Below are 27308 nucleotides of genomic sequence, written 5' to 3' on the forward strand. Positions count from 1 at the left end.
TGGAAAGTCCCAGCTAAAAGAGATGAGTCATTTGATTGCCAGCCCTGGGTTTGCATGGCCAGGGCCCAGGCTCCCTGCTGCATCTTCGAGAAGACACCTCTCAGCTTATCATGAATCATGAGAAGGGAACCATAAAATTCAGAGCACGGAAAAACACAAGCAACTGTGGGTCCAAGAGATGCCAAATAAACATGAACTGGAGAGAAAAGAGGAGAGATGGCGCCTTCCTCATATGGAGCTGAGGGACCGCGGGAGTGAGAAATGGATAGACCCCAGCAGCGTGGGGTAGGCAGGACAGCCTGGCAGCAGGGACAAGTGACACGCTCAGAACAGAAGGATTTGCTTCTATGGCACTCTCCTACTTGTAAATGAACAACTGAACAAGCTGGCAACCTTCCCATATGTTTTCAGGCAACACAATTTCTGTTGCTTCAGACTATGGGAGAAGTGTTTTTACACTCACACTTAGCAGAGCAGCAACATAGGTCCTTGCTGGGCCAGTAGGACTTAACAGGTGTGTTCTCTTGTGCTGGCCCAACTATGCACTGACCATGCGTACCAGCTGAGTCATGTAGTCCAGTGTTACCCAGTTTTCTTTCATTCTTGATGAAAGCACAGAGATTTTTATAAGTCACAGTCTTTGCAGATCTGTACCAGGGAGTTAGATAATTGTATTTTACTTGTGTAGGTAATTACAACTCTGACAGTGGATGTGGGAAGGAGAGAGACATATGAAAGCAGCATCCTTACCTTGGCAGTGACTTCGGTTCAGCATCTTGTATCCCTGGGGACACTCCACCTGCCCATTCTCAATCACAGGGTGTGCTGGGAAGAAAACAAACAGTGTGGGACATCAGCAGTAAAGCCAGCTGCCAGTGTCCTACCTTCTCTCTGTCCTCCTTGCAGAGGGGAAAGAATCCCTAGGTCCGCCTTGGATGGGCCTCTGGTGACTCCCAGGGCAGAGGAAAAGGAGGGAACAGCCACATTTCCCAAGCAGCGTCTTCTGCTGCTTGGCAGGTGCCAACCTGGTGACCCAGAGGTGCTGCCTGTGCTTCATATGTACCACTGTGTCACCTCAACTCCTCCCAGGCCAGCTTGGATAGCCAGGTGGCACATGACAAGGGAAATGAGAGTGAAAGGAATAACAGAGTCCTTGACAAGATGATGAAATAACAGCCCAGGGCCTGTTTATTACATTTTCCCCTTTTACTGCATGCGACTTCCTGCCCCGATCACTCTCATCAAAGAAAATTTCAAATTGCTGCTTAAAATGGTTTTGTGGGTTTCAAAATGGCCTATAACCTGCACAATTAAATCTCTCCAAATATTTTAAGGGCAAGTAAAATACGGCCCATAAATTCCAAGGAGGTCAAATTTAGGCACCGTATTTTGGAACAAGGGAAAGGGAATCCAGGAGGTGACGGGTTGGGAAGTGAGTAAGCACAGGGTGGGGTAGGAAGAAGGATGCGTTGGTTAAGGATGGGATTTTCCTAGGGTGGGGTTTCTTTTTAATTTTCTGGACTGTATGCTTGGAAACAAGAAGTGCTTGTAACAGCTAAGTGACTGTCCAGCCGTATTCCCACCACTTGAATTCCTCCTGCCTGGCATCAGTAGCTTACACCCTGGTGTCATATGTGGAAAGCCCTCCACGGCAATAGCCATATCAAGGATCTGGCAGATTTCTAACACATTGCAGCTTTTGAGAACTAGGGACAAATTGACCATTGTTGTGGCAGGAGATGGTCGGAAAGAGCCTGCAAAGGTTAAGAACACACACAAACAACATGCTGGGAGCAGAGAACAGGTGTGTTCTTAACTCTGTACTGGACACTTTGACCCTACAATGCAGTTTAAAACCATTCTAGGACACTTCTTGAGTCAGGATATTCCTAGGATAAAGGTGCTTGGGAAATAAAAGATGGGAGAACAAGTCATTCAGTAGCATGTATGAGGAAGGGGAATAGAAAGCCTGGTTTCCCCAGGTATATTAAATGAAGCTACAAGGTTTTTTGGGTGCAGAGAGATCCTCAGGGGCTGGACGAATGACTAAGACAAAAATCTATTCACCACCTTCAACAGGTCAGTCACGAATTGCAAGCAGGAAGTGCTTACAAATCCCTCTCTGTTAGGGGTGAGGGGGTTGCTAGTGATACGGGGAATCAATGGATACATTTCCAATCTTCTGGGAAGGGAAAAACAAACTCTGGCTCATGGACTCCAGGCTCAGCACCCCAGTGGGACTCCAGTTCCTCCTACACCGCAGCCTGTGGGCTTGGGGCTGCTGTCAGGCATTAACTGTGCTTGGAAGCATCTGTCAGCCTCAGCATGATGTGATAACAGATGCTCAAATGAAGCAGCATCGTTATGTGCGAGCCCTCCAACGGGGAGCCAAGCATGCCGGAGATCAAACAGCGATGACATGTGTCAGAGCCCCACTCCCTCTGAAAAGCCTTTTCAGGGAAACAGATCCTCCAGCATCCCTCTGCCAGATGCTGCTGGGGAGAGGGCAAGGCAGAAAATACCAGTGACGGGGAGTGAGCATGCAGGTCTTGTGCCACCTCAGCAGTTGTATGACTCCAGTCTGCAGAAGCCTGTAGTTCATTACTGCAGCAAATCACTTGTGAGGCTGCAGACAAACATCTTAATTTTGCAAAGAAACCTGTGTTCCCTGGAAAGAATAACTGTAATGTAATGTGAGCAGATCTCTCTGTACCAAGGGGAACCAAGACAGTTTCTGAAGTACTGGATGGAGGCTGCTCTCTTTCTGCCAGGACCTGGCCACAAGGGAAGACAACATGTGTCTGCAGGAGGATGTAAGCTATTAATTCCCAGCTTTGTACTTGGTTACTCGAGCAGAGGACCATTTCCTTCCATGAGCTCTGATGTTGCCAAACTACAGCAGAGATGGCCAAAAACCCCTGAAAAACCAGCCTCGGACACCTGAATTTCCTTCAAAGGCAATCAGCATCCACCCCTCTCCCATGCAGCTGGTAGCAGTGGGAGACTGGCTTTGGAGGCTACTCTGGAACCCAGCAAAGGGAAAAAGCTGATCTGATGATCAGAGAGGGCAGAAATCTGTCAGCATCCACAGCTGGAGGGGTCCCAGCCTCCTGTGTCTGTCTGTCTGTCTGTCTACACTCTCTCCAGGAAAGGGGTTCTCCCAGAGCCTGAGGCTGGAGATGGAGCAGCTGAGCTGCATCTGTCAGGCAGAGGGATTTCAGGCTTGCTGAGGGCAGGAGCTCTGACTCCTGAATCAAGGGTGTGATTTCAGAGCCTCACCTCCTCAGCCTCGTGGGCACTGTGCCAAAGCAATGTGCTCACCAGGTACCTGTACACCAGGACTCCCTCTCGGCTCTCGTCATTGCTCCCTCCAGCCCTGCTTCATCCCACTGCCTGGCGCTGCTTTCTGCAAGCTCTGCAGGCACCAGGCATCTCCAGAGGGGCCAGGCTCACACAAGGGAGCATACATGCAATAAGCTCACAGACCCAAAAAGGAGGTGAGTGCAAAGCAGCCAACAGCCCAGGACTCCCACCGGCACCTTTGTCCCCAGCTAGAATAATACTCGAGCAGAGTAGGATAAGAAGGGAAATGAACGCATGGAAATCAGGCAGAGGGATTTTGCAGCCTAGCAAGGTGATCTTTAAGCAGCTAGGCTAGTTTCCCATCACTTCCCAGGAGAAGAAGCTTTATCCAAGGGCCTTGGCTCCCCAAACACTGTCTGAAGATGGGATGAAGAAGCTCAGGCTGATGGTGAAGTGGAAAGAAACCACTTCTAGTGGTGGTAGCCACAAGGGCCTGAGTGAGATGAGGTTTGTAGGGTGAGATAATACATTGCATTAGGCCAGCTGATATCACTCTGTTAAAAGGGGAAGAGGCAAGCCTGAGGTCAGATGAGAAGTGAGGAAATACTTGGCTGCTGAAAGCTAGCCCATTTCTTTCAACTCTTTCCATTTATCATACAAAAGGCATTATCTCTCTGAGAAACCTTGCCTTGCTGAACTCCTTTGCCACCTTCAGGACTCACAGACATTTCTGGAGACCCTGGATCAGCTCCACAGAAGAACCCCTGCCCTGGATGGGCCCCAGGCATCTCCCCATGCCCACAGTAGGCACAGAGCATGCAGTCGGGGCGGGTGGCTGTGGTGCCTCTGCTTGCCCTGGGTCTTCCAGCATGTGGGAGATGAAGAGAGCCAGAGTGCATGGTCTTGTGGCATCTGGAGTGTTGGAGGTGGTGGACCCAGTCAAATCTCAGCCTGGTTTAGTGTGAAGCAGAGAAGATCAGCCTCCACTGCAGAGAGGACCTCAGCTGCTGAACTCATTGGCAGGAGAGCAGAGCAGCTCAGACCCCACAGCAGCCTCCAGAGAGACGATGTGTTGGAGATGCCAGACCAAGAAGTAGGCAGGGCTGTGGCTGTGGGGATAAGCTGAGTTCCCAGGCAGAATGGACAAGAGGGAAAGGACACAAATCCTTCAGTCCAGATCTGTCATGACTGCTCTTCTCTACTCTGGGTGGTCTGTGGTAGGCAGGCTCCAGCAAGACTTTCTATAATGCCTCAACAAAGGCTACAGTAAGCAGGGATGGGGAGGGCATGCACCAGTGTTGATGTGCGATACAAAACTAAGCCCTCTGCTCTACTCATGGTCAATAAAGATCTTTAAGGTGAAAAAGATGCTTGAATGAAAAAGACTCTGGTAATTACTGTTGGCCTTTGAAGTTGTTTCAACAGAGAGAACCTCATTCTGCTCCCACAGTGGCTTCCAGCTGGGACAAGATACCTCCATACCTAAAAAACCCCACTATTGCAACACTGTGCTGCTGTGTGCCAAGACCATGATGCTGCATATGAATGATGGGCAAAGCAAGCACTCTGCAGAACACAGCAGTCCTGAAAATGCTGCACTTCCCCAGGTTAAGAATTGCTCTCTGTGGTACTGCCACAACCTTGCAGAGGTTTCAGCTTCTTTCCCCACATGCAGGCCTTCTTTACTGTCCTGGACAGACTCCCTGTGGCACATGGTGTAGCAGTGGCAGAACCAGCCCCCTCTGTAGCCTCCTTCCCATATTTTCAGGGTTTTTTTCCTGTATACTCCCCAATCTAACTGCAACATGAGCAGACCAGGGGGTTGATTTTCAAGGGGCTTCCTATGGCTGTTTCAATGCCTGCAGGCACAGCACAGAGTAGAGCGTGGCTTGCGGAGCTGCTCGGCGTTTCTGATGACGACGGCTTCATGGGTGAGCTGCCACCCCTCTCACAGTGGGAGGTCTGTTTGGGGAGTGCTGCGGACGCCAAGCCAGACATTACAAGATCCAACTTTCCAGTGAAATTCAGACTTTTCTCTAGGACAAAAAACTTGAAAAAACATGGGGAGTGGGAATAAAAACAAAACAATAGCCTTCAAAGACTTGTTTCTTAATGCAGTTAAAACCCATAGGCAGGAGGAGAAAAAGCAGCCCAGGAACATCTGCAGGGAGCACAAGCAGTGGGTGCGCAGCCCAGCCTACGCTCTGGCTGACTGCAGCCTGAAATAAGAGACAGAGGGCACTGAAAAAACCAGGACCTGTAAGACACAGGTTTACTGCTGCACCCAGGAAGTCCCTCAAACAAACAGCAAGGTGAGACTTGTAGCTCCTGGGCAGTACCATACACAGTATAGGTTTCTCCTGGAGCACTGCTGGTCGCAAAGGTGTGTGGTCTCAGGGACAGGAAGGAGGTGGAAGAGGAGGGCTATGACCCCCTCTGGGCAGAACTCTCTACTACCAGTCTCCTTTATCCGCATGTGCCTGAGGGGGGCCAAGGCTTCAGGGAAACCGGTGTTCAAACCCACACCCATCCTGAGGTCTGTGTCAACATGCAACTTGGGTCTTGTTCGTTTTAGTTTCCACAGACCATCACTTGACCTTGTTCCAGCATGTTCTTCTCCAGAGATCACTGTATACCCCAAAACAGAATATGGTCTGGCAGGTAAGCAGGAGTAGCTTGCCCAGCAGTGTGCCTACTACCAGCTCCACATTCTGAGCTTACCAGGGGACAGGACATTGCTTCAGAGCAGCTTCCTCACCAGCACTGCTCAAATACCCTGTCGGTCCTTGGGCTTCCTCCCAGCTGCATCCAAGAATCTGTGCTTCAGCTGCTTCCTCAGCCTCCAATTCCCTTTTCCCACTATCAGTCTTCTCCAGGTTTTACCTTCCAGCTCCCATATGCTCCTACCTCTCTGTTCTAGCCTCTCAATGTGTGCTCCACTGCCTCCTCCAAGTACTAAAAATGCAGGAGGGTCATTGGATGTCTCCATCTGATTTATCCTATCTTGCAGGGCAGCACATTTCATCCAGTCATCTCCAGCTGGAGCTGAAGGACCACAGCTGCACGACAGCATGCAGGTGTCCTGCCACTCTCCAGGGCCCTGTGTCTGGCTCATGTCTTTCTTTCATGGGCCAGGTGAAAGCCTGTGACCCAACAGCACACAGAGCAAGCTCTTGGCTCTCCCCCTTATCCCAGGGCTGACTCTGACATATCCTGGGGGTCCCATCTTCAGCTCTCACTTACATGAGCAACAGCAAACTCCCAGCAACTTCTACTATAGCCTGCTTGAATCCCCATCACTGTGTCCACTTCTCTGAAGGGGCCTAATAATATACACCAACCCAGGAGCAAACCAGACAGCCAAAAGCCTGAGCAGAGCCTAAGGAAACCTCTGAGACTAATGTAACCACCCCTACCTTAATTCTGAACTCAGCTTTTAACATGGTCTCCTTAGGAGGCAGACAAAGCATTGAAGTGCCTTGGCTTTTCTGATGCTGGGCAAAACACAAAAAATAGCAAGTATTGGTCATGGCAGGTTCACTCAGTCAGTTGCCTGCCTCCAATTCTTCTTCTTCTCTGATGTCTTTCCGCACACAAACACGTACCAAACATGAAAGCTGCAGTCGAGGGAGACATCCGGACGTATCCAGACTCTACTAACAATCAGTGTCTCGGGCAGACAGTCAATCCAAACAAGTTCTCCATTTGTCTAGCTCTTGCCTGGCTGCATTTCTGTACATTTGTAAGTGTTTACACTGAACTAGCTTCTGCCATTTCTGTCTCTGGTTGCTGGAATTAAATTCCCAGAGCTGTCAAGTCTGCTCTCGTGCACGCGTCCCTGGGACACACAAGTGCAAGGAGAAGTTCTCTCCGAAGACCACAGTGCCAAGAAGAAAGTTGGAAACATCCACGGGACATGTTATCACTGTGCACGAGACACCAGGTCACTGAACTACAGCCCAGTGATTTTGAGTGAGCACAACGTTGGCCAGCAAGGCCAGGAGACAGAAGGAATGTGAGTGTGGGATGTGGTCTACAAGCAGGAACGATGCAGAGCGATGCCTTCGCACTGGACAGGCATGGACCTGGGAGCCTTGGCAGAGGAGGCACAGAGCAATGAGAGGTCACAGTGCTTGGTGGCTCCATTAGAGCAGTAAGATCATGGAGAAAGGTCTGCTTCTCTGGCTCCATCCTCAGGTGAGATCTCTCATATGTGAAGAAAAGCATGCCAGCCACCTGGGCTTCTCACTCCAGAACAGCCAGGGTCTCTTAGGCTGCCTCCATTGAGTCACCTTACAGCTCCCTTCACTTGAACTGTGTGGCCTCCTGCATGTGGGGCTGGTTATAGGACAGTCAAAGGTAGCCAAAGGAGGAAGATACTTGCACATAATTAAAGAGGATGAAAACAGCCCCTTCAACTAGCCCGAATTCCTTGTGGCAGAGGAAGAAGGAAAACCCACGGGGATCATTTTTCTTATCTCCATGGAATTAATCTGAAAAAAAGCCAGACAAGCATCTGTCCACTCAATGAAGACCAGAAGTGACAACCTCCCTTGAGTTTCAGCTGCTGCTGGGATACAGGGCACGTGCTGAGCTGGCAGCTAGGAGGCATTTTGTAAGTGCATGTGCTCTACTGGCTGGCTGACTGCAAGGAGCACATGGAGGTATTTCGTGCCTGTTTTCATGTCTTGGAAGCCTGTGATTAGAGACACATTTTGAAGCCTGAAGATTTAAGTCCAGCAGAGCAAATCACTGCTGCAGCTCTGTCCGCTGAGCGATACCCAGCATCCTGGCACAGAGAAAGAGAAAGGAGGTGCAGAGTTTTTGCAGCCATCTGCATCCTAACCAAAGTGTTAAGTGGTCCCCCTGCTTCCTAATGGGGGGATCTGGGGGGATCACAGAGAGACAGGGTGAGAAATGGGGAGACTGCTGTGGGATAGGGAGGAGAAAGCCCTGACTGGGGATGCAAAGGACTGGCACAAAGAGGAGGGGGTTGAGGCTTGTGGGGGGCATTTCCTTCTTTGTGCTGAACCTGGAGACCCTATGGTCACCCCCATACCGCATGTGCCCAGAGCTCCCTTGGGGCTGGCACATAGAGGAGGGCAGGCAAGCAGCAGCATGGCCTCGGCCACAGCAGAGCCATGCCGAGTGGGAGGATGACAGCAGTCAGAGCTCCCCAGATCTGCACTGGGTTCCAGCATGCTGACAACCTTGTCTGTGATTGCGAGGAATTTGGCTCCAGCCAGCCCTACCCCTGGCTAAGGAGAAACCAAATTGAAGGAAGACAACGAGACACAAACAGCTCTTGGGAGCATGCGTGCAAGCCAAGCGGGACATTCTGTGGGCAGAGCTAGAAGGCACCAACACCACACTTGCTTGCACAAAACCTGCCACCTTGGACACCTCCACTCTCCTCAGGGATCAGCCTCCTGGAGCATGGAATCTGTTTACTTTAGTCCTTCAATCCAGTGAAGGCATGTGAATGAGCAGCCAGGCAGTGATGAGAGGGGGCAGGCAGGCAGGCAGGGGAGATGTGAGCAGCTCCCTGCCTGCATTGCATTGGACGTGCACCTTGCCCTGCACCAGACCTGGTCAGCACCGGCTGCTGGAGCCACTGTGCCTGTGGGGCTGCCTTCCCCCCAGCCAGGAGTCCTTCAGCATGGCCTCTCCACCACCACACGGGATGGGGCCACAGCACGAGGGGCCGTGCCCATCATGGAGCACCCCGAGCGAAGCAGCAGAGGAATCCCCATCTCTCACTGGATCAGTCCATCCGGCTCCCAAGCACAGCAGAAATGGAGCTGGACGTCCGTGCCCCTGGAACGGACCCCGGGTGCACTCCTGCCAATTGTTTGATGTAGTGTTATTTCCAGAGCCCCTGCCAAGCCCGTGTCGGGCCCAGAGCAAGCCCGTAACTCTATAGGGCCGAGTCTGCAGCCTCCTCCACTGATCTAGGACTACACCTCCTAAAACCACGGCTGTTCTTTTCCCATTTCTTCCTCTGATTGAGGCTAGCACAGCAGGAACTGCCAGCCACACCGGGATTTTGCAGGGGCGGTTTAAGGAGAAAGTGCTGAGCCTGGGGCCAGCACCCAAACCAGTGTGCTGCTCCCTGGTCTGCGGGCTGGGGCAGCAGCTGGCATGGCTCTGCACCCTGCCTCGGACATGCTGCCCATCCCCAAGTGCCTTGGGCAAAGGAAAGCAACACAGCAGGGGACCTGTGGCTCTGCTCCGTGCCTCCTTGGCTGCATGAGACAGCCTGATCATTTTTGTTTGCCAAGGGTGCAGGTTGTCCGTCGTGCCGTCTGGGCAGCCGCAATACTCACCTGGCCGGGGAGGGCAGGCCAGGCACCGGTCCGTACCCCAGAAGAGCCCCACGCTGCCGCAGCAGTCCTCCAGCTTGGTCAGCCCTGGCAGGGGGTTGGTGCACTGCAGAGAGAGGACCAGAGGATCAGGCACCTGTGGGACAGGGAGGGGACACACACCCATCCACTGCGGCTGCCTGGTGTGGCAGTGGCAGAGCCAGCATGAGGGACAATGGTTTGGGGTCAGAGGTTGGCACGGCCCTCCCGGCACAGCTCCCCACCAGGACACAGTAGGACTAGGGATGCGGTTTAAGACAGTAAACAGTTGTGTAGACAGAAAAACATGAGACTCCCTTGACTGCACCCCTCAGAGGGGAAGGGGACACCAAAGAGAACAGGAGATGAACCAGAGATGATATCACCCAGCAAAGCCCTGGGATCAGCCCGTGCCTGGCTGATTAGCCAGCGAAATGGGTGCACCACTCCAGCCCAGCGGGGAGCTTGCGGTCAGGCACTTTCCTCTGCTTAATGAGTCTCTCCTTCCCCCCCCCTCGCCCCACCGGCAAGGCCCTCTGGATTACAGGCTTCCCCATTAGAGCGGAGCCGCCACGGCCCACAGGCCGGAGCTGGCCCCCATCCAGGCGCGCATGGCCGCCTGCCCAGCACACTCGCATACCGATCGGCTCGGCTGCAGCCGAGTGGGGAGAGGCAAGCACTCCTCGCCAGGCTCCTTGCCCTCTCCCGGGCACGGCATCACCCCAGCCGAGTGGGTGAGGTGCAAGCACAAGGGTACCCCCTGCCACCCCCTTGCCCCACCCAGAGGATTTCCCGCAGCCTCTCTGGGCATCCATGAGCATCTCCATGCATCATCATCTGCTCCCAGGGTCAGAAAGCTGTTGCTTCCCCACAGAGGAGCCAGGCTTTTCCAACCCCATGGTCTGATCTCATTTATTTTTGCCCTAGGAATGGCTGAGAATGTACCCCACTAGAAATCACTTGGATGGGAGTGACTGAAGGACAGGATGGGAACTAGAAGCAGTGCCCCATAAAGGGCTGGGGAGCAGTGAGGTGTGGGCTGAGTCCCTGGCTGCCCAGCCGGGGGGTCTTGCTGAGCGCGAGTTGCTCTGGGGGGGCTCACAGGTGCTCCTGTGGGTGCCAAAAACCTCCAATGCTTTTCCAGTGACGCAAGAGAAACATACGGGGAAAGACAAAATAAGAAATTACAGTGACTGTGGGACAGGGGTGAGAAAGCCCCTCACGTGCATTTGCTTCCCAAGCCCCGACTGAGCTGCCCAGGAAGGCGTCGTTCCATGGAAATCAGACTTTCATTTATCGTCTGAGAGGGAAAGGAATTTTCCTATGTTTTATACGTTTCCTACAATAATCGCAGAGCGTGGCTGTAAATGTTGCTATAAATAGGGCACCCTTTTTAAACGAGACTGTATGTGAAAGCCATCAAGTCTGGGCTGTGCTGCCCCAGGGCACAGCCTGGTCAGAGCAAGGCAGTGAGGTCTCCCTGTTGGGCCAAAGTGAGGAATTTTCTTCCCAAGTACTAACACAGTGCTGCCTCTGCCCACAGCACCTGGGTGATGCCCACGCTGATGCTGAACAGGTTTACACAATGAAAGGCCACCCTCTCTGCCCCATAAGCCAACATACCCATACCCTAGAGCAAGAAACATATCTACACATGCTCCAATGCTTGACCCCTTACCTGCCCATGGAGAGCCTCCCGAAAGCACCTCCCCAGCAGCCCCACGGCTCTCTGTTGCTGCTGGCTGCTCTCTGTGGCAATGCTGTTACCGTTCCCGTGGGCATAGGTGTACCAGGGCACAGCGGCCAGCTGAGGCACCAGGACCGCTTCCACGCTGTTCTCCTCCGACACCTCTGCATCACCCCGCACCCTGGCCACCTGGTGAATCTGCACGGTGGCTTCTGGAGGGTGGTTGATGTGGACATTCACCAGGGAAGGGTTTAGGGAAGCTAGAAGATGAGTTTATACCACAGTTGTGAAAATCTGGCAACAATTTGACACCTGAAGAGCATCTTGTCATCAACAAAGTCACAAGGGAGGAGAGGTAGATTGACCCCACCAGAAAATCTAGAGGAAGATTGCATCTAAGAGAAAATACTTCTCTGACCCACAACCAGCACAAACCTACCAAAAAGTTTCCCCAGCAACCTGAGCCCTTCAGAAACTACGGGATCCACTTTTATAACAACCTGGCTTGAAAAGGCAAGCATAGGGAGGTTAGTGGCCTCCTCAGGCCTGTTAATGAAGATCTGAGGAGCACCCAAGCAGGAGGAAAATGCAGGGTCTGGAGCCATCAGCCACGCTCACCAAGCTGGTTGGACAAGGGCAGGGTGTAGGTGGAGTGCTTCATGGAGCTGCCGGCCAGGCTCTTTGGGGCTCTCCCTCCTTGCTTCTTTTCCAGAGAGGGAGCTGGAAGGTGGCAAAACTTCCCCGTGGAGTTGGAGGGACACCAGCACTCGTCCCGACCCACACAGCGCCCTCCATTCAGGCAGGGGATCTGGCAGAAGTCTGCAAAGCAAAGAGATGTGTGCTTAGCAGAGAAACTGAGACACTGCCTCTAGCCAAGGGGTGTCTGGGGAAGGACAGGCAGTTGGATCTGGGCCAGCAATAGCCCCATGGAGCCCAAGACCCAGGACTAGCACCAAGCTGGGGACAGCACTTGCAGCCTGGAGGCAGCACCATCTTCTCCAAGCTCTGCTCAGGACTGGAGTCATGGGTTGAAGATGATGAGCCCTCCCTTGGGCTCTGGGGCCATGGCCAGCCTGGGACACCCATGCCCTGCAGGGAAGCCCCCCAGGGCCAAGGTGGTGCCACTGGCACAGCAGGATCCCTTGGAGTGGGGCAGGAGCTATGGCAGCTGCATGCAGCCGAGTCAGCACAATTGCTTCTCTTCTGCATTGCCCCCTCCCCATTTGGCACGGTCTTTACTCTCAGCCCAGAAGGGAACTCAGTGGGATGGGAGAGGCAGAAGGAGAGAACGGGCAGAGAGCCACATCCTCAGAGCCTGCCTCCCGGCCAGCCTTGGCCCTGCCAACAGCTCAAGCAGGAGAAGTGTGGAGTGGGACAAAAGAATCAGGAGCAATTCATCTGCACAGGCTCAGAAAAAGCATCCACAGATGAAACAGAAGTCACATATTTTCTGGCCTTATCAGCTGCTTGGAGTAACCCAGAGCATCTCTCAGTGTAAGCAACACTTGGGCAAGGCATGGGATTCCCTGACAGATCATCCTGACTCATCTCAGTGTGAGATAAGATGATGCTGCTGCACATCCCTGGATGACTTGTCAGGTTTATCCCAGGGGATGAGCTCCCACCCTGCTCCAAGTTAATCTGCTCAAGCCCAGCAACCAGTTTTGCGGGGAGGAGACACATCTTTGGACTGGGATCTAGGCAGAAATTCCCATGAACCCTGTATCAGTTGGTGTCCACAACAGCCAGACTTTGCACTCTCTCAGTGTTAGAGAAATTTGAGAGTCACAGAGGCTTTCAGAGGACGAGTCCCACCAGGTCCTGAGGGCTGCTTCCACCAACTGGCTCCAAGAGGATGTGCCCAACCCACAGCTGGGTATCCCAGTGACCTGATGAGCAATTCCAGCAGCTCTGAAAGGCGAGCAGAGGTTTCAGCAGCCCCATTTATAGGAACAGCTTGCAACCTGCAGCCAGCTCTCCTGGCTGCCACGTGAGTGAAAGGAGAGAACAGGAGGAAATTAGGTGATGAAAGTCAGCCCCAAGACTGGATGCCAATGAAAGCAGTGAGCTGGCTCTGAGAAGGAGGGGGTGGCGAGGCTTGGCTGCACGCCTGACTCAAACACACGCGTCCCCTCTACCTGGGGTGGGATGGAAACAGAAGTTGCTTGCCCAGGAAAGAGAGCAATGAGGCAAGTTCTGTCCTCCTTCCCCAGAGACAGTGACGGAGTAAGCCCCAAAGACCCCAGGAGACATCTTCCAAGGCACTGAGAGAGGTCATCTCCTCCCATCCCTATAGCAGCCCAAGGCTTCAGCCTGTAGAGGCAGGAAAGGCAGAAGGAGGAGAGTGGGGATCAGGCAAGAAGGTGGGCTGGGGGCCTCAGGGTGCTCACAGATGCGGAAGCCAGACTTGGGGTCGTGGTCGTGTCCCCCTTGGCTATAGAGAGTGGTGGTGTCTCCTTTCTCGCAGCTGTTGTAGCAGCGTCCGCTCTGGCACGTCTGTTTGCAGATGGTGGGTGTGAAGACAATTTTTATCTTCCTAATCTTCTCTGTCAGGTTGGCCCCTATGAAAGAAAAGGATAGTGCTAAATGGAAACAGCATCTCCGGGCCAGGGGCCAGTAATTTGCCGCCAAAGCATTCCCAGAGCAAGGAGGGGTCTGTGGCCCTCCCTGGGGCAGTGTCTCTCCATGCTCACTTCAGCCTGTCCTCTGCTCCAACATCATTAAGGGTTTGTCAACACATGAAAAATGGTGAGCAGTATGCTCTGCCTGCCCAGTTAGAGTGGCATAACTGCCTGTGAAGTGACATACATGCACTAACTCCAGTATAAAGGGTATTCTTCTCCTTTAGACAATATTCCTTCTCCAGCCATGTCAGTAGCCAGGAGACTGGCTGCCCTTAAACCACTGGAAGGCTTCCCACACAAACACTGGTATCCATCAAAGAGATCATCAGAAAACCGGTGTCTCCCTACACAAGTGCCTCCTGACCTCCTGCAGTTACCTGAAGTCCCCTCCTGGTCCTTCACCATTCTCACATTAGATACAGGGAGAAATCGCACTCAGAGCTCTTAGGGTCTTGTGGAAAATGGATAACAGGCAGAACTATTGTTTAACCATGAACCAGCTGGCTCAAAACCAGAGCCCTCCATCCCTGCCCACCAAGACAGTCATTTCTGTGGGTGCCCCCCCTTGCTGTGCTCAACCCCACCTCTCCTCATTTCAATCCCCACTTTCAGATCACAGATTCAATCAGGTTCATGTGCCTACTCATAAGGGCTGAGATGCCACATTGTGCCTCCTTGGGGAATCACGGCTTCAGGGAGAGCCAAGCTGCAGAAGACAATTTGCATCTGTCCTAGCTGCGGAGGCGCTGAGGCTCAGCAACTGCACGTCCTAGCAGCCTGGATCCTTGCTCCTGTCAGAAGGCACCAAGGGGGCAGCCAAAGGGAAGAACTAGTCGCTGGTTGCACAATCTGACCTCAAGGGCTGCTCAGACCGAGGAGAAAGCTGGGAGACACCGTTCCTACAGACTGAGGCAATCCGCCTTCAGGGCAGCATGCTGGGGTGATGTTCAGTACCTCTGGGAGGCATCTGTCACATCCCACTGGCTTCTCTCCTCTGCTGTCAGCACTTTGCTCCCCTAATCTGTCCTCCTTCACTAGGGTCTCTTCTTTGCCAAGCCCAGCAATGCCCATGCTGACCTTCTCTTTCAATCCCACCCAGTAGTACAGTCCGGGGAGTCCAGGGTTTCTTGGGGATCCCCAGTCACACCATTGCCCTTCCCCATGATACCCTAAAAGAGTGGCAGCCCTGGAAGCCTTACCCCTTGCAGACAAGGTGTGCTCCTGGGAAACTGCATGTGGCCCAGAGCTGCTCTGCTCATGTCCATTCCCATTGGGGAGTGCATTAGAGGTGAGATGGCCATTGCTGGCTGGGTAGCGCCGGACAGTCCGTGATGGCCCTGTGTGCTGGGAGGAGACAGGAGAGCCAATTCTGCTCTGAGTCCTGTGGAAGAGAAAAAATGAACCAATACTCCTCACGAGTAACTGTGCTGACCCACAGTGCCTGTCCACCAGGATACCTTGCGGCAACCTTCACTGCTGAGCTGCCTGAGCCACCACCCAGACACAGAGCTCTGCCTACCTGAGCAGAGTCCCACTCCTCACCTGCTTTCAGTCATTATGATGGCACCATTTCACTCTAAGGACCATGCCCTATGCCTTGAGCCTGGAAGGGCATAGTACTCACCAAGATACCCTCCCCATACCATCACAGCAGGCTGCCCCACCACAGGGACACCCCAGCTGAATTTAAGAACTTCTGCCTGCCCATCATACTCAAGGGCTGCTTTTTGCCCCATCACATCTCTCCCCCAGCAAACACAAGCAGCTCCAAATACACTTGTTCTTATGGTGGGAGCTTTCCCAGCACCTGCCTTCCCAGCGCCAAATGAGCACTGAAAAACCAGTGAGACAGTCAGAAGAGAAGCCAGACCAAGCAAATAAACAAAACTTTGCCCGTGAGAGTCTCAAACAAGAGATAATGACCGAGAACTCAAGCTTGTAAGTGCAGTTACCACTTTCTGCAGTAACTGTATTTATGGCTTTTGGTGTTTTCTAGGGACTAAGCATGAAGAAGCCATCCAGCTCACAAGATCACACTTACATTCTTTTATAAAGCCATATAGACTGCTAGTCAGAGCTCTTTGCATTAAACCAGGAAATCAGCACATCTTGCTCTACTGCACTTGCTCCCATTCCCTTTTACTGACTGACGGCACTAAACCTGCAAGAGTGTTTACCAGCAAATGTCTCCCTCACTCTCACCTGCACCACCTGTGAGGACACCAGGGGCCAAAACAGGTTGGCTGCCCATATGCCCCTTGAGTTTCTTTGAAAGTTCCTGCCTTGGGTTCCTCTGCAACCAAACTTAAGCATTGACAGATCTTCTGCATACCCTATCCAACACCTCCATCTCTGACTGAATGGCTGGGGCAGAGAGGCTAGCTCTGTCCCACCAAAGTGCCCAAATAGGTCCATCCCATTTTATGGTTTTTACCATCTTCCCTGTCACAGTTGGCACAGGGGAGGTGTTACAGTGTCTACACAGAACACAGATTTCTAAACCCAACAGGACTGAATGATCCAACGAGAGTTGGCTGACAGCAGTTCTGGCTCACTGACATTCCTGGCTTGGATAGCTTGGAATAATGGTAAGAGTTGGGGAGATGGAAAGGGAGCTAATGCTGTGCTGGTATTCAAACAGGTCAAGCGCAATACACAAGGTAGTAACTGTCAGCCAAAAAGCCTGAAATCAGCCCTGAACAACAGAATGGAAAAGATGACGCACAGGTCAATTAATTGGGAACTAAAGGAAAGGAATATAGAAGTGTGGTGAAGTCAATGGGGTCTATGGAGAAAGACTCTTGTCAAAGGAGTCCATTTTCATAATTTGATAGAATTACATACATGCACACCAAGAGGCTGAGAGCCCAAGTTATTCTGATAAAAAAATAAACAGGGCAGTACGATGTCAATCAGACACATGTGAAATGAATAACAAACTGGCTGTGTGACAGAACACAAGAAGCAGTTGTCACTGGAGAGGGAATTAGATGGGTTCCAGGGTGATCAGTACGAGGCCTGGCACGATTCAAGGATTTCATCTGGAAATAAATATTTTTATTTTGAAATAAACATATGATCGACATTGATAATGTGTGCTGCTGACACAAAAATTTGCAATGTGGTGTATCGTGATGAGAACAGAGCAATCACACAGAACAGTTTGGATCACTGCGGAGGGCAAATCCATCCAAGCAATATGGGATTTTAATAGAGCCAAATGCAGAATTACACTTCTAGGAAGAAGGAATGCAGGCAGCAGCTGCAGATAGAAGGAGATGATCCTGTAAAACAGCAATTCTGAAAAGATTTCAGGGGTAATGACAAGCAATTAAAGATGAACTGTCAGTTCAATGCCCTGACATCAGGGCAGTGAAACACTGCAGGAACAAGGAGGTATTTTTGCCTCCCTACACATCCTCATCACAGCAGGGTGTATATATGCTAAAATATCACATCTAGCTCTGATGTGAAGCATGTCACATCTTCTAAGGGATGTTGAAAAACTGGAGAGGATATGGGAAAAACATGAAAAAAGTAATTTGAGGGCTAGCGAAAATGCCTTTCTGTAAGAAACCTAAAGTATTCAATCTCTTCAATTTAGCAAAAAGAAGATGAAGAGGTGCTCTGATTATAGGGCATAGGTTTCTCCACAGGAACAAAACGCCAGGTGTAAAGAGCCTTGTAATCTAACAAAGAAAGGCAAACCATGAAACAACAACATCTGCAAACCAAAGCCAAATTATTCTCTACTAGAAATCACGCCCACATACAGCAGCATAGCTGTTTTCCTTCTGCAAAAAATACCCCTGTAGTGGATTTCCCAACTCCCAATACCATTGCGTCAGGAGAGGAAAGTGTGCTGCTGGGAAATGAGATATCACTGGAACAGTGCAAATATAACTGAATAAAGATGCATAATCTGTGCTGTCCTGGAGGCAATTTTAGCTTATCTATTATCTATTGATCACTTCTGGCCTTGAGCAGTAGGAATCCAAGAATGGATGGTTTTATCCCAGAGACAGAAGTCCCTGGTCCAGATACTCATTACCTAATTGCTTTTAGTGCAGGAAAACCTTGAAAATGAGGGCTGAGCTGCTGGGAGGAGGCATGAACAGGAGTCCCAAGAAGAAGCAGCACAGGTAACCCGTGCTGCTGGGCAGACACCCAGCTTTGCAGGCTGAAGGTTTTTGCAGTGTTTGGAGTGGAGTCTGGCTACAGGTCACTCAGGGATGGAGACAAAGCAAGTCTGATAAAAATATTTGTTGTCTTGTTAAAATCAAGATCTAAACTGAGATAAGGACAGCAAACAGTGTTTGTTTTTCAGTAATCATCAAGGCTAACCAGAATAACTGCAGATAAGTGAACTTTATTTCAGTCCTACCTCAGTCCCTAGCAGCCTTTTTCAGAAAGCTCTCCTGAGATTCTGCAGAGTACCACCTACCCCTGACAGCCATAAGAGCCAGGCATGACCTGCCCACACATTTATGAGCCTCTAATTCAGCCCTGCTGCCAGTGAAGGAACTTCTGGTGCTTACTTATCTACTGCTTTGTTACCTGGTGTGCTACTGCTGGTTTTGTTAGTGTCAAAGGAAAAGCCGTATGGAGCTCTAGGGAGGCTAGGTGAGAGCTACTAAGCCCTGGAAGATCAGGCACATTTATCCTCTGATCTTTGGTGAAAGACCCCAAGCATAGTCCTATGGGTGAACGTGGCTGGGGTTCCAAGGTCTTGCACTGCATAGATGGAAGCACCCCAAGGAAAAGAAGAGAGAGTTCCCCAGCCCAGCAGCACTCACTGTCCTAGTGCTGGTCACTTGAGGGCAGCTTCAGCCCTGAGTTCTGAAGACTCACTGGGTGAAGGTGACTGGTGGAGTAAGACAGGGAAACATCAGCTCTAGTGCTTGAAAATACTCACATCATATCTATCCTTGAGGAAGGGAGCATGCTACATGCAAGTAGCAGGGCTTGGCTGGGTGCTGCTCTTTGCCTGCCTGAAGGAATTCCACCCCTTGGCTTTAGGGACAACTCATGTCATTCCCAGGATCATCATATTTTGTAAAAATATAAAAAAACCAAAACCTAACATGTGAGGGGCTTTAAATAAAACCATCACTAGCATTTCAGTTACAAAGAAAAGTGGATTATATGTGCTTACTGCAAGGGGCAGTGCCAACTTCACAAAGGAAAACGGAGGAGAAACATTACTCCATGGCTTGCAACACTTGAGGAAAAGCCATCCTACTGAGATCCTGTTGGCAAAGCATTCCAGTGTGTGTCACAGTGCAGGGAGGCAGATTTGCTTTGAATTAATTTGTTTATTTGGTTCTATTCTAGGCAGATGAGCTCTGGGATTTGTGGACTGAGTTGAGTAACACCATCCTACCCCAGGCCACAGAAATCAATGGCAAAAGGCATCTTTCCATCTCAGTTTGTCAGTCCCAATCCATCCCCAAGTCACGCCAAACAGCTGGCTCATAGTCAGGGAACACAAAACAGAGCTTTTCCCCTCCAAACCTTCAGAGTCAGTCTACACTGGGCAGATGGGGACTGACTTGCTTGAAGGGTCTCAGGAAATGAACCTGAGCTCACCACATCAGTACAGACCTGGCCAGAAGGCATTAGCAACCCCTAACCATTTGGTGGATCTTAATATATGGCTGGAGCTTGTCCAGTTCCCAGGGATCTGCATTGCCACAAGTTTTCTAGCTGGTGTGGCTGTCCTAGGGGTAAGAGCAAGGATGGAAAACAAATGGGGCGGCTCCAAATCAGCAGAGTGGGGAACTTGTGTTACCACTCTCCATGCCTCCACCTGCTCAGGGAAGAGGCACTGAAGAGGCAGAGGAGGTTGACACCTCAAGCACTATGTTCCAGGATACTTTAAGTCCCAGGGCTTCACATTCATTCAGTCTTACAGCCTCCCTCAGCATGGTATTACTCACTTCCACTCTTCCAGCCAGGCACATGGCCAGCACAGATCTCTGCAAAGAGGCAGTGGTCTCTTTCTTTATAGGCGACCGCCTGCCAAGCAGCTGGTTTCCCTGCTCTTCATCCGTCAGAGCTGCTGACAGCTTTCTCCATGTCAGGCACAGCCTGTGGGGCAGAAACAGCATGCAGACTCCTAGGACACCTCTCCTTCTGGGCTGTCCTGGGGTGCCCGCCTCTGTGGTGTCTGGCTAACAGCACCAGCAGTCCAGGGGAAAACACAGGTCAAGGAGGGAAGGTAGATGGAGCAGTGTTCTCCTTCCAGGAGCATGGATGTGTGTGCTCCTGCTGATCTCTGCCAGCCAGATGGCTGAGAGGCCTCAGTCACTGGCATGTGGAAAGTTTCACTCCTATAGATATTAGGTGCTAATTAAAGTGTAAAGAGATTGGGGATGGGAGAGAGCTGTGCAGACAGACTGACCCACATCTTCAGCAGTTCAAAACTACCCACCATGCACTTGTAGCTGCCCTCTTCTGAGATGCAGGTCAAGGACCTGGGCTCCCATTAAGCCCCCAAGGACACATGCGAGAAGTCAGGGGAACTGAGGGAGACCTGACCCCTTACGTTCTAGTGCTACACATCCCTGCAGGATCCAAATGACACCTGTATGACATCCAGCAAGGGAGCTGCACACCTGCCACTGCACCTTTGTCTGTGTATAAACGCTTTATTTTAAATAGGTTTTATTACCAGTTACACTCTGCTCTATATTTACTTTAGAGACAGGAGCCTAGAGAAGGTACAAAAATCTTGTATTCCCCGAATACAATGGCTCTCCTGCCTAGTCTCAGATGAACCTGCAAGGTGCCTGTTCCCTGCCCAGAGGAGGTGAGTGGTATCTCTCACCCTGCTGAGGACAGCAAGTAGAAGACTGAGCTGGCAGGCTCCCAGCAACCACACAGATGAACATGAGGACTGCTGTTTTCTGAATCAACCACGGGGTTTTTTTAAAGCCTACAATTTCAAGACTAAGTACACAGAATCACAATAACCAAGTCTAAATCACCAAGACCACGGGGTCCAGAAAACAATACTGTTTTTCTAACCCACTATATCTAGAAATAATTTTTCAAATCTCTGATCACTTTTGATGATCATGGTTCTCTGGGTAAGCAAAAGCCACAGGGAATCCAGGTGGGCATACAGCTATGGCTTCTCTTAGTGACCCAAGGCCAGGCATTTTCCCTGGGACTGGAGGCAAAGGTGGCAAACTCTTCAAAGCACTTCCCTCTCCCCAGCAGCAACACCTCAGTCTTTCCTGGATTTAGCTTCTATCAGCCACTCTGCATCCAACTGTTGACTTTGGCCAGATAGCTAGCGAGCTAGGAAATGGTGTTTTTGTGTTTGCATAGAAGAGCCAAGTGCCACAGGAGTATTTCTGGTTTTTCATCCAACCTGCCTCGCCCTCTTCCCAGCCAAAGCCTGACTGACCATAGCAGGGTGGATGGCCCGAGGCATTGTGGAAAGCGTGAACCCTGGACAGTGCAGTCAGTGGAGAGGGGTGCTAACCCCAGACAAGGCAAGGGCTGGTCAGATGAAAATTGGAAAGTCACTCTTCCAGCTGGAAACAAATCTGCACCCTGCTGAGCATCAGGGAGAGAGGATAGAGACCATAGAGGGAAACAACAGAGTGGGACAGCACTGGCCAAAACAAAGATGAAAATAAGTGGCCCTCAGTGAAAGAACCGTCTTCCTAGGCTCCAGAAACCCCCATCCCAGGGCCTGAGCTCGACAAGCTCCATCTCTCCAAATATAACCAGCCTGCTGTCTCCAGCCACCCAGAGAGGGCCCACGGGGCTGGCAGCAGGGTCCCACGGAGGGGAGCCACTGCAGCACTGGTAAGTCTGCCCCAGCTCCTCCAGTCCGCAGCCTGCGCTCGCAGCTCCAAGGCGAGAGGGCTCAGCCAGGACGGGGGCTGAGTCATGCTCAGCCCCTGATAACCTGCCAGGACAACAGGCGGGTTCTCCCCTGGTTTTTAAATGCCGAACAATATACTCGGTGTCTGTCTTGTCCGTTTGCCTGTCCCTTTGGCTAGATGCCCTCTCCGCTTGGGGCCACAGGGACCAAAATCAGTGATTCACTTCCCCCTTTGTAATGCTCAGCAGTTGCTGATTTTCCACTAAAGCATTGCAGAAGAATGGGCAGCCTCAACACCAGCGTCTGTGTCTACAGGGGAAGAGAGAAGCAGCCAGCCTTGGAAAGCAGCAAATTGACCGCAGACCAGAAACTTCCCCTTTCTTGGACTCCGAACAGGTTCCTCAGCAGGCAGACGAGATTCATGGCTCAGTCTGCAGGCCCCAGAGCACAGGAGAGGCATTGCTTAGAGAGCACTCAAGTTTATTATCAATTAGCTCACAAACATGTTGACAAGGAAGACAGCTCTGTTAGGACTCAGGGAGGAAGGGGGAAACCACACCATACAAGGCACCTGACTTCAAGCCCACCCACATTACGTCCATAAATCCTGGCTCAGTTTATTATCCCTATGAGCAGCAGAGTTAGCTCTGAAACCTGCCCACTTCAGGCTTCCCACTGTCCCTCCTGTGGCTGCCTTCAGCCCTGGTACTCCCTGTGCAAGTGAGGAAGACACCTAAGTTCAAAGACCTCAGCTTCCCAAGGTTTGGTGGAAGGCAAGGGAAGTTCTCCTCCCCAGGAGAAGCAGCCACCAGCCTCCCCCAGGCAGGAGACCTTCCCGGCTGAGGACCTGCGTAGCATGAAGGCCACAGGAACGACCATCCAGGTGCCTTTGTGTCCAATTCAGTCACCTGCAGCCAGATCTCATGCCAGATGGGACTCCAGATACAGGCCCGGACCGTCATGTGGACATCAAGGCGAGTGGCGACCCTACTGCTTACCACAACAGTTCTCAGCTGCCAAGGTGTCCCCTCACATGTTCACCTGACACCTCGTAGTGCCACAGGCACAGCTCACACAGTCAGGTCATAAGGCAAGCAGGAAGGGAGTCATCCAAATTCTCCCTACCCTGCAAGACCTTGAGAGCCCCTGTGGGCCTTGCCCTGGGCACAAAGAGCACTGCCAAAGTGGGGCTGCAAGGGCAAGGGCTGTGCCAAGCTCCCTGCCCCACATGCACAGTCAATGTCACTGGTATGTGCCCAGGAGCCACATCAGTCCAGCACTCAGATGCCACCACTATCCCTCACTCACCCCCCTATCAAGGGGCTGTCACAGAGCCCACCCACATGGTTCTCACTTTGGGCTCTCTCCTGTGCCACCTTGCAGTGGTAACTCCAGCTCCCTACTCTGACCGACATATGTGCCAGTGGCTGGCTGAGGTTTCTCTGGATCTCTCACTATAAACCACAGCAACAAATGTGCAACCGTGGGACAGTAAAGTCACCAGGTGTCTGCCCCATGCCACCAAGCTCAGTCCCTCCACCACTACCATGACACCCCTGACATCTTCCTTCCTCTGGCCCCCAAAGCAGTGCCAGTGCTGTAGGGTCACCGGAGCTGGCTTCCAGCCTGCAGTGTAGTGCATGAGAACAAAGAGGGAGAAGGAGATGGACTGTGAACTCTATTTTTATCTGCTCAGGAGTTGCCAGACACTGTATAAGTGAACCTCTCTAAGCACATAGACAGCTAACAGGTTCTTTTGAACCAGTCTCTGGGGGTCTAATTTGCTCCTTAGTCAAAGTGGCTGCGCACACGTCTCTGCACAGCTCTCTGCTAACATTAAATGCCCTTCCATTGCCACACGTGCCGCACATGCCACCCACCCCTCTGCAAGTGCTCTTCTTTGCTCTCATATATTAGGGAGTGAGCAACTGACTCCCTGGAAGAAGTCCAGCTCTCCAAGCATGGGAACAGCACCTGCCTGGCCCAGCAAGGCTGCAGAAACATGCCCTGAGCAAGGGCATGGCACCAGGCTGTCACCAGAAGCAGATTGTGCCCCTTGGGGGATCCATCAGACCTTAGTGCTGACCCACAAAATGGCCAGAACCGTGATTTCCAGATGTCAAGTGTGATGAGGAGCTGTTTGCAATCTGCCTGTCTCCGGAGCCTAAGTGCAGGTCAATGCCTCCTAGAAAAATCAAAATGCAGCCTGCAACCACTCTGAGCTTCAAATGGAGCCAGCAGAGGAACCAAGCCAGGTTACTCGATTACAGATGCCACATCTGGGCCAAACCTTGCACACTCCATAGACTAAAACAGGGATTTAGAGGGAGAGGGAGGCCAGGCGAGCTACCACCCCTCTGGCAGAACTGCCCAGGCTGGCCTGTGGCATGTGTGGTGAGTGGCAGGCGAGACAGGCGGCTGTGCAGCCCTCCTCTCCCCAGCTCAGCAGCACGCTCCATCAGGCTGAAGCAGTGAAAGAGCTGCTCCAGTTGGCTCCCCTGCCTACATGCAGGGGCTGGCATTCAGCAGCACGATCAATGGCATGGCACTACTGCCAAATGCAGTCACAAAGCCACTCTCACACCTTGGTGAGAAGAGAGCCATTCAGAAGTGTCCTAATGGCTGCCATCACATGAAGATCTCCATCAGTGTCACCATCTTACTGCAGACATCACCCCATGGCCACAGCTTTTGCACCATTACAAGCACCATTACAAAACCAGGCATAAGATGTTGGCACAGTTGGAGCGCTGTGTTGTCCACTGTGCAACGTGACCATCCCACAAAGGGTTCAGCCACCACCACCAGCCATGGCAATGCTGCCCCTCTCCTACCTGCTGTGCTCCCCAGTACAGTGAGGAACAGGGTTCTGCCTGGCAGGGGAAGGACCTGTATTTAGGGCAGAGGCACGCAAGAGGAGAGGAAAACATATCAACCTGCCCTTGTGCCCACAAGCACACTGAGATCTCCAGCCCACAGGGCCCCCTGTGTCCACAAGTCACAACAACTGCTAGCTGAGGACCTGGTCCCCATCTAATGAAACCTGCTGCAGAGGCGTCAGTCAGAAAAGTTCACCACCAGCTGTGGGGAGGTCACTTGTCTCCCCCGTACAGCAGGGAGAAAACAAGCAGTCTTGAGTTTCATTTCCATCTTGTTGACTAGCAACACTCACCCCCTTCACCAGGCTGCCAACTTCAAAGCCCTGAAAAAACACTTTAGCCTATTCATCCTCACTCCCACATGCACCCCGGGGAGTGGGGGGAGCCAGCTGCCTGCCCCCAGCTTTACACGGGACATAGAGAGGGCAGGCAAAGCCTCTCTCATCCCAGGCATGTGAGTTGGGTGAAGAGCTTGAGGCTGCACAGACATACACACAGAGGGCGTGAGAGCAACAGGGTGGAGAGATGTGTGTAGTCCTCTCATCTGGAGAAGAGGAGGCTTTTCATCTACAGCAGGAGATGCTGGGAGGTCTCCCACTCACCCTGGGAACACTGTAGATCTAAGACATATTTTAAGCTAAAATAATGGTTGAACACCCAGCAGGACACCCTGGCCTTTGGGTCTATTAGCTCGATGTAGTTAGGTCTCCTCACATCTCTCCATCCCCAGCCACACATAGGATTCCCTCACCTGCAGCACTCAAGCCATGGGAGCTATGTTGGGATGTGACACTTTGCTGCCCACTCTTGAAGTCTCAGCCCTGCCAGGGACTGGAGAACGAGTATCCCAATGATTTTTATTCTGTACAGTACTTCACTGGCTCCATCTCTCCAGTTGCTCACTAGCCAGAAGACTAGAACCTGGCTAGGGACCAGGAGCAGTCCCAACCATGTATGCATGATGCCTTGTGGCAAAGCCAGTGCTTCCAGGGGTACCATGACCATGAATCTGCTCCCACACCTCTCCCACGTGGCCTTCAGTATCCACACCAAGGACCAGCAGGGAGGAGCAGGTTTCATGGCAACCCTGGTGGGAAGGGATCCGGAGCAGGCAGAAAGACTGCGCCTGCCTTGGCAGCGCCTGGGCTCCAGCTCATAAGCAGTACAGCTCCAAAGTGATGGAGAAGGCAGAGCTCCAGTGTCATTATCAACCTGTCATTACATCTCTGGAAGAGTTTGGCACTTTGCTGTTGTAGAAAGCCTCGTAGCTGAAAAATTAGCATGGCCATCCTGCCAAGGCTACAGGCAACCTAATACACCCTGTCTGCCCCCTCCAGATAGCCTCAGCCTCCAAGTATGCTCCCCATCCTCCAAGGCCAGTGTTTGGCTCAGTTTTGCAGATGTGGGTCTGTTAACCATTCCCCTCAGCTCCCTCCCTCCCTCCCTCCCTCCCTCCTTTTGTAGTTCTCAGAATTCCTTCCAATTTGTCAAAATCTTTTCTGGCAATAAAGAATACCTTGACTCAGTGTAGGACCCTGGGGTGCACAGGAAAAAAACCCATGCGACTCGGGTCTTTTGCCTCCAAAGTCCTAAGCACTGCTGGTCTCTCATATGCAGCCACACCACATTACTCTTTGCTGCCTAATTTGCTGTTCACTCCTATTCTGCAAAATCTCAGCCTCTCCTTCTTCCAGATTTCTTTCTCCCATGGAGAATTTTTTCCCTTCAGTTGTAACAGATAATATTTTTCCAGCCTGAATCTCTTCTTAATTCCTGCCTATATGTTCAGTTTCTGCATGTTCCTGAAGAGACTCTCCACGGAAGTGTGTGCAGAGAGCTGGGTACCAATCCCATCCAGCACCAAGTACTCAGGGCAACATTTCTTGGTATGTTTCTGAAGAAAGCAGAGGAGAATGTGCATATTTTATACGGAGCTTCTACATCTCCATTTCAACTGCTCCTTGTACCAAATCAGCTCCAATTCATCCCTCGTGTCCTGCCAGCACTTGGTGATTTATGGAAAACACTTGAAACCACAGAGAACAGCTTTGATTTTGCTTAAGTACCAGCTTAAACCAAATAAGGTAGCATACGGTCAGGTATGAGAAACTGCAGTGTAATCCATATGCACAAGGGAGCTGAAAGCAAGCTGGATGACAATCCTAATTCAGGCATTAGGGAAAAACTCTCCAGCATTTGATCATGTGGCCTTAGTGCTCTTCTAACATCTTTTTTTATACAACTGCTATATAAATTGTATTGTCATAAATGTCCCAAATGATATATGTATAGTATATAAAATAGGCTATAAATTGGATTTTCTGTACTACCTCACCTACCACATGTACAATGCATTTGCCCTGCACCCTGCTCTCCCGCATGTAGTCTCAGACTAAGCTGACAGTAGCAGCATTTTTCTTTCAGTTAGAAGGAAAAATGCATTTGAATGTTTTCTTCCAAAGCCTAGAGGCTGAATTAAGCTATAGGAATGGCTCCTAAGGAGGTGCAGAAGAACAAGGCCTAATGTAAAGACCATATTTGGAGTTTAAAAGGAGCCTGAAAAGCCAGTTATCCTCCTGCTGCTCTGAAGCGTATGCAACCCCTAGAAAGTAAATACATAAAACACATAAACCA

At 51.4% G+C, this 27308-nt stretch overlaps 1 protein-coding gene across 3 annotated transcripts in view; it reads right to left on the reverse strand.

The window, feature by feature from the left end:
* Positions 1–27308, reverse strand: part of LTBP2 (latent transforming growth factor beta binding protein 2) — a 73850-nt gene that overhangs the window by 24671 nt on the left and 21871 nt on the right. For all 3 annotated transcript variants that reach the window (XM_074824732.1, XM_074824733.1, XM_074824731.1), the window contains exons 4-9: positions 15155–15336; positions 13722–13892; positions 11950–12150; positions 11323–11591; positions 9630–9732; positions 751–825 (exon numbers count right to left, since the gene is read on the reverse strand). In XM_074824732.1, the coding sequence (XP_074680833.1) occupies positions 751–825; positions 9630–9732; positions 11323–11591; positions 11950–12150; positions 13722–13892; positions 15155–15336 (1001 nt within the window). The remainder of the gene's footprint in view (positions 1–750; positions 826–9629; positions 9733–11322; positions 11592–11949; positions 12151–13721; positions 13893–15154; positions 15337–27308) is intronic.

The sequence above is a fragment of the Strix aluco genome, chromosome 4, assembly GCF_031877795.1.
Source record: "Strix aluco isolate bStrAlu1 chromosome 4, bStrAlu1.hap1, whole genome shotgun sequence".
Classification (NCBI taxonomy): Eukaryota; Metazoa; Chordata; class Aves; order Strigiformes; family Strigidae; genus Strix; species Strix aluco.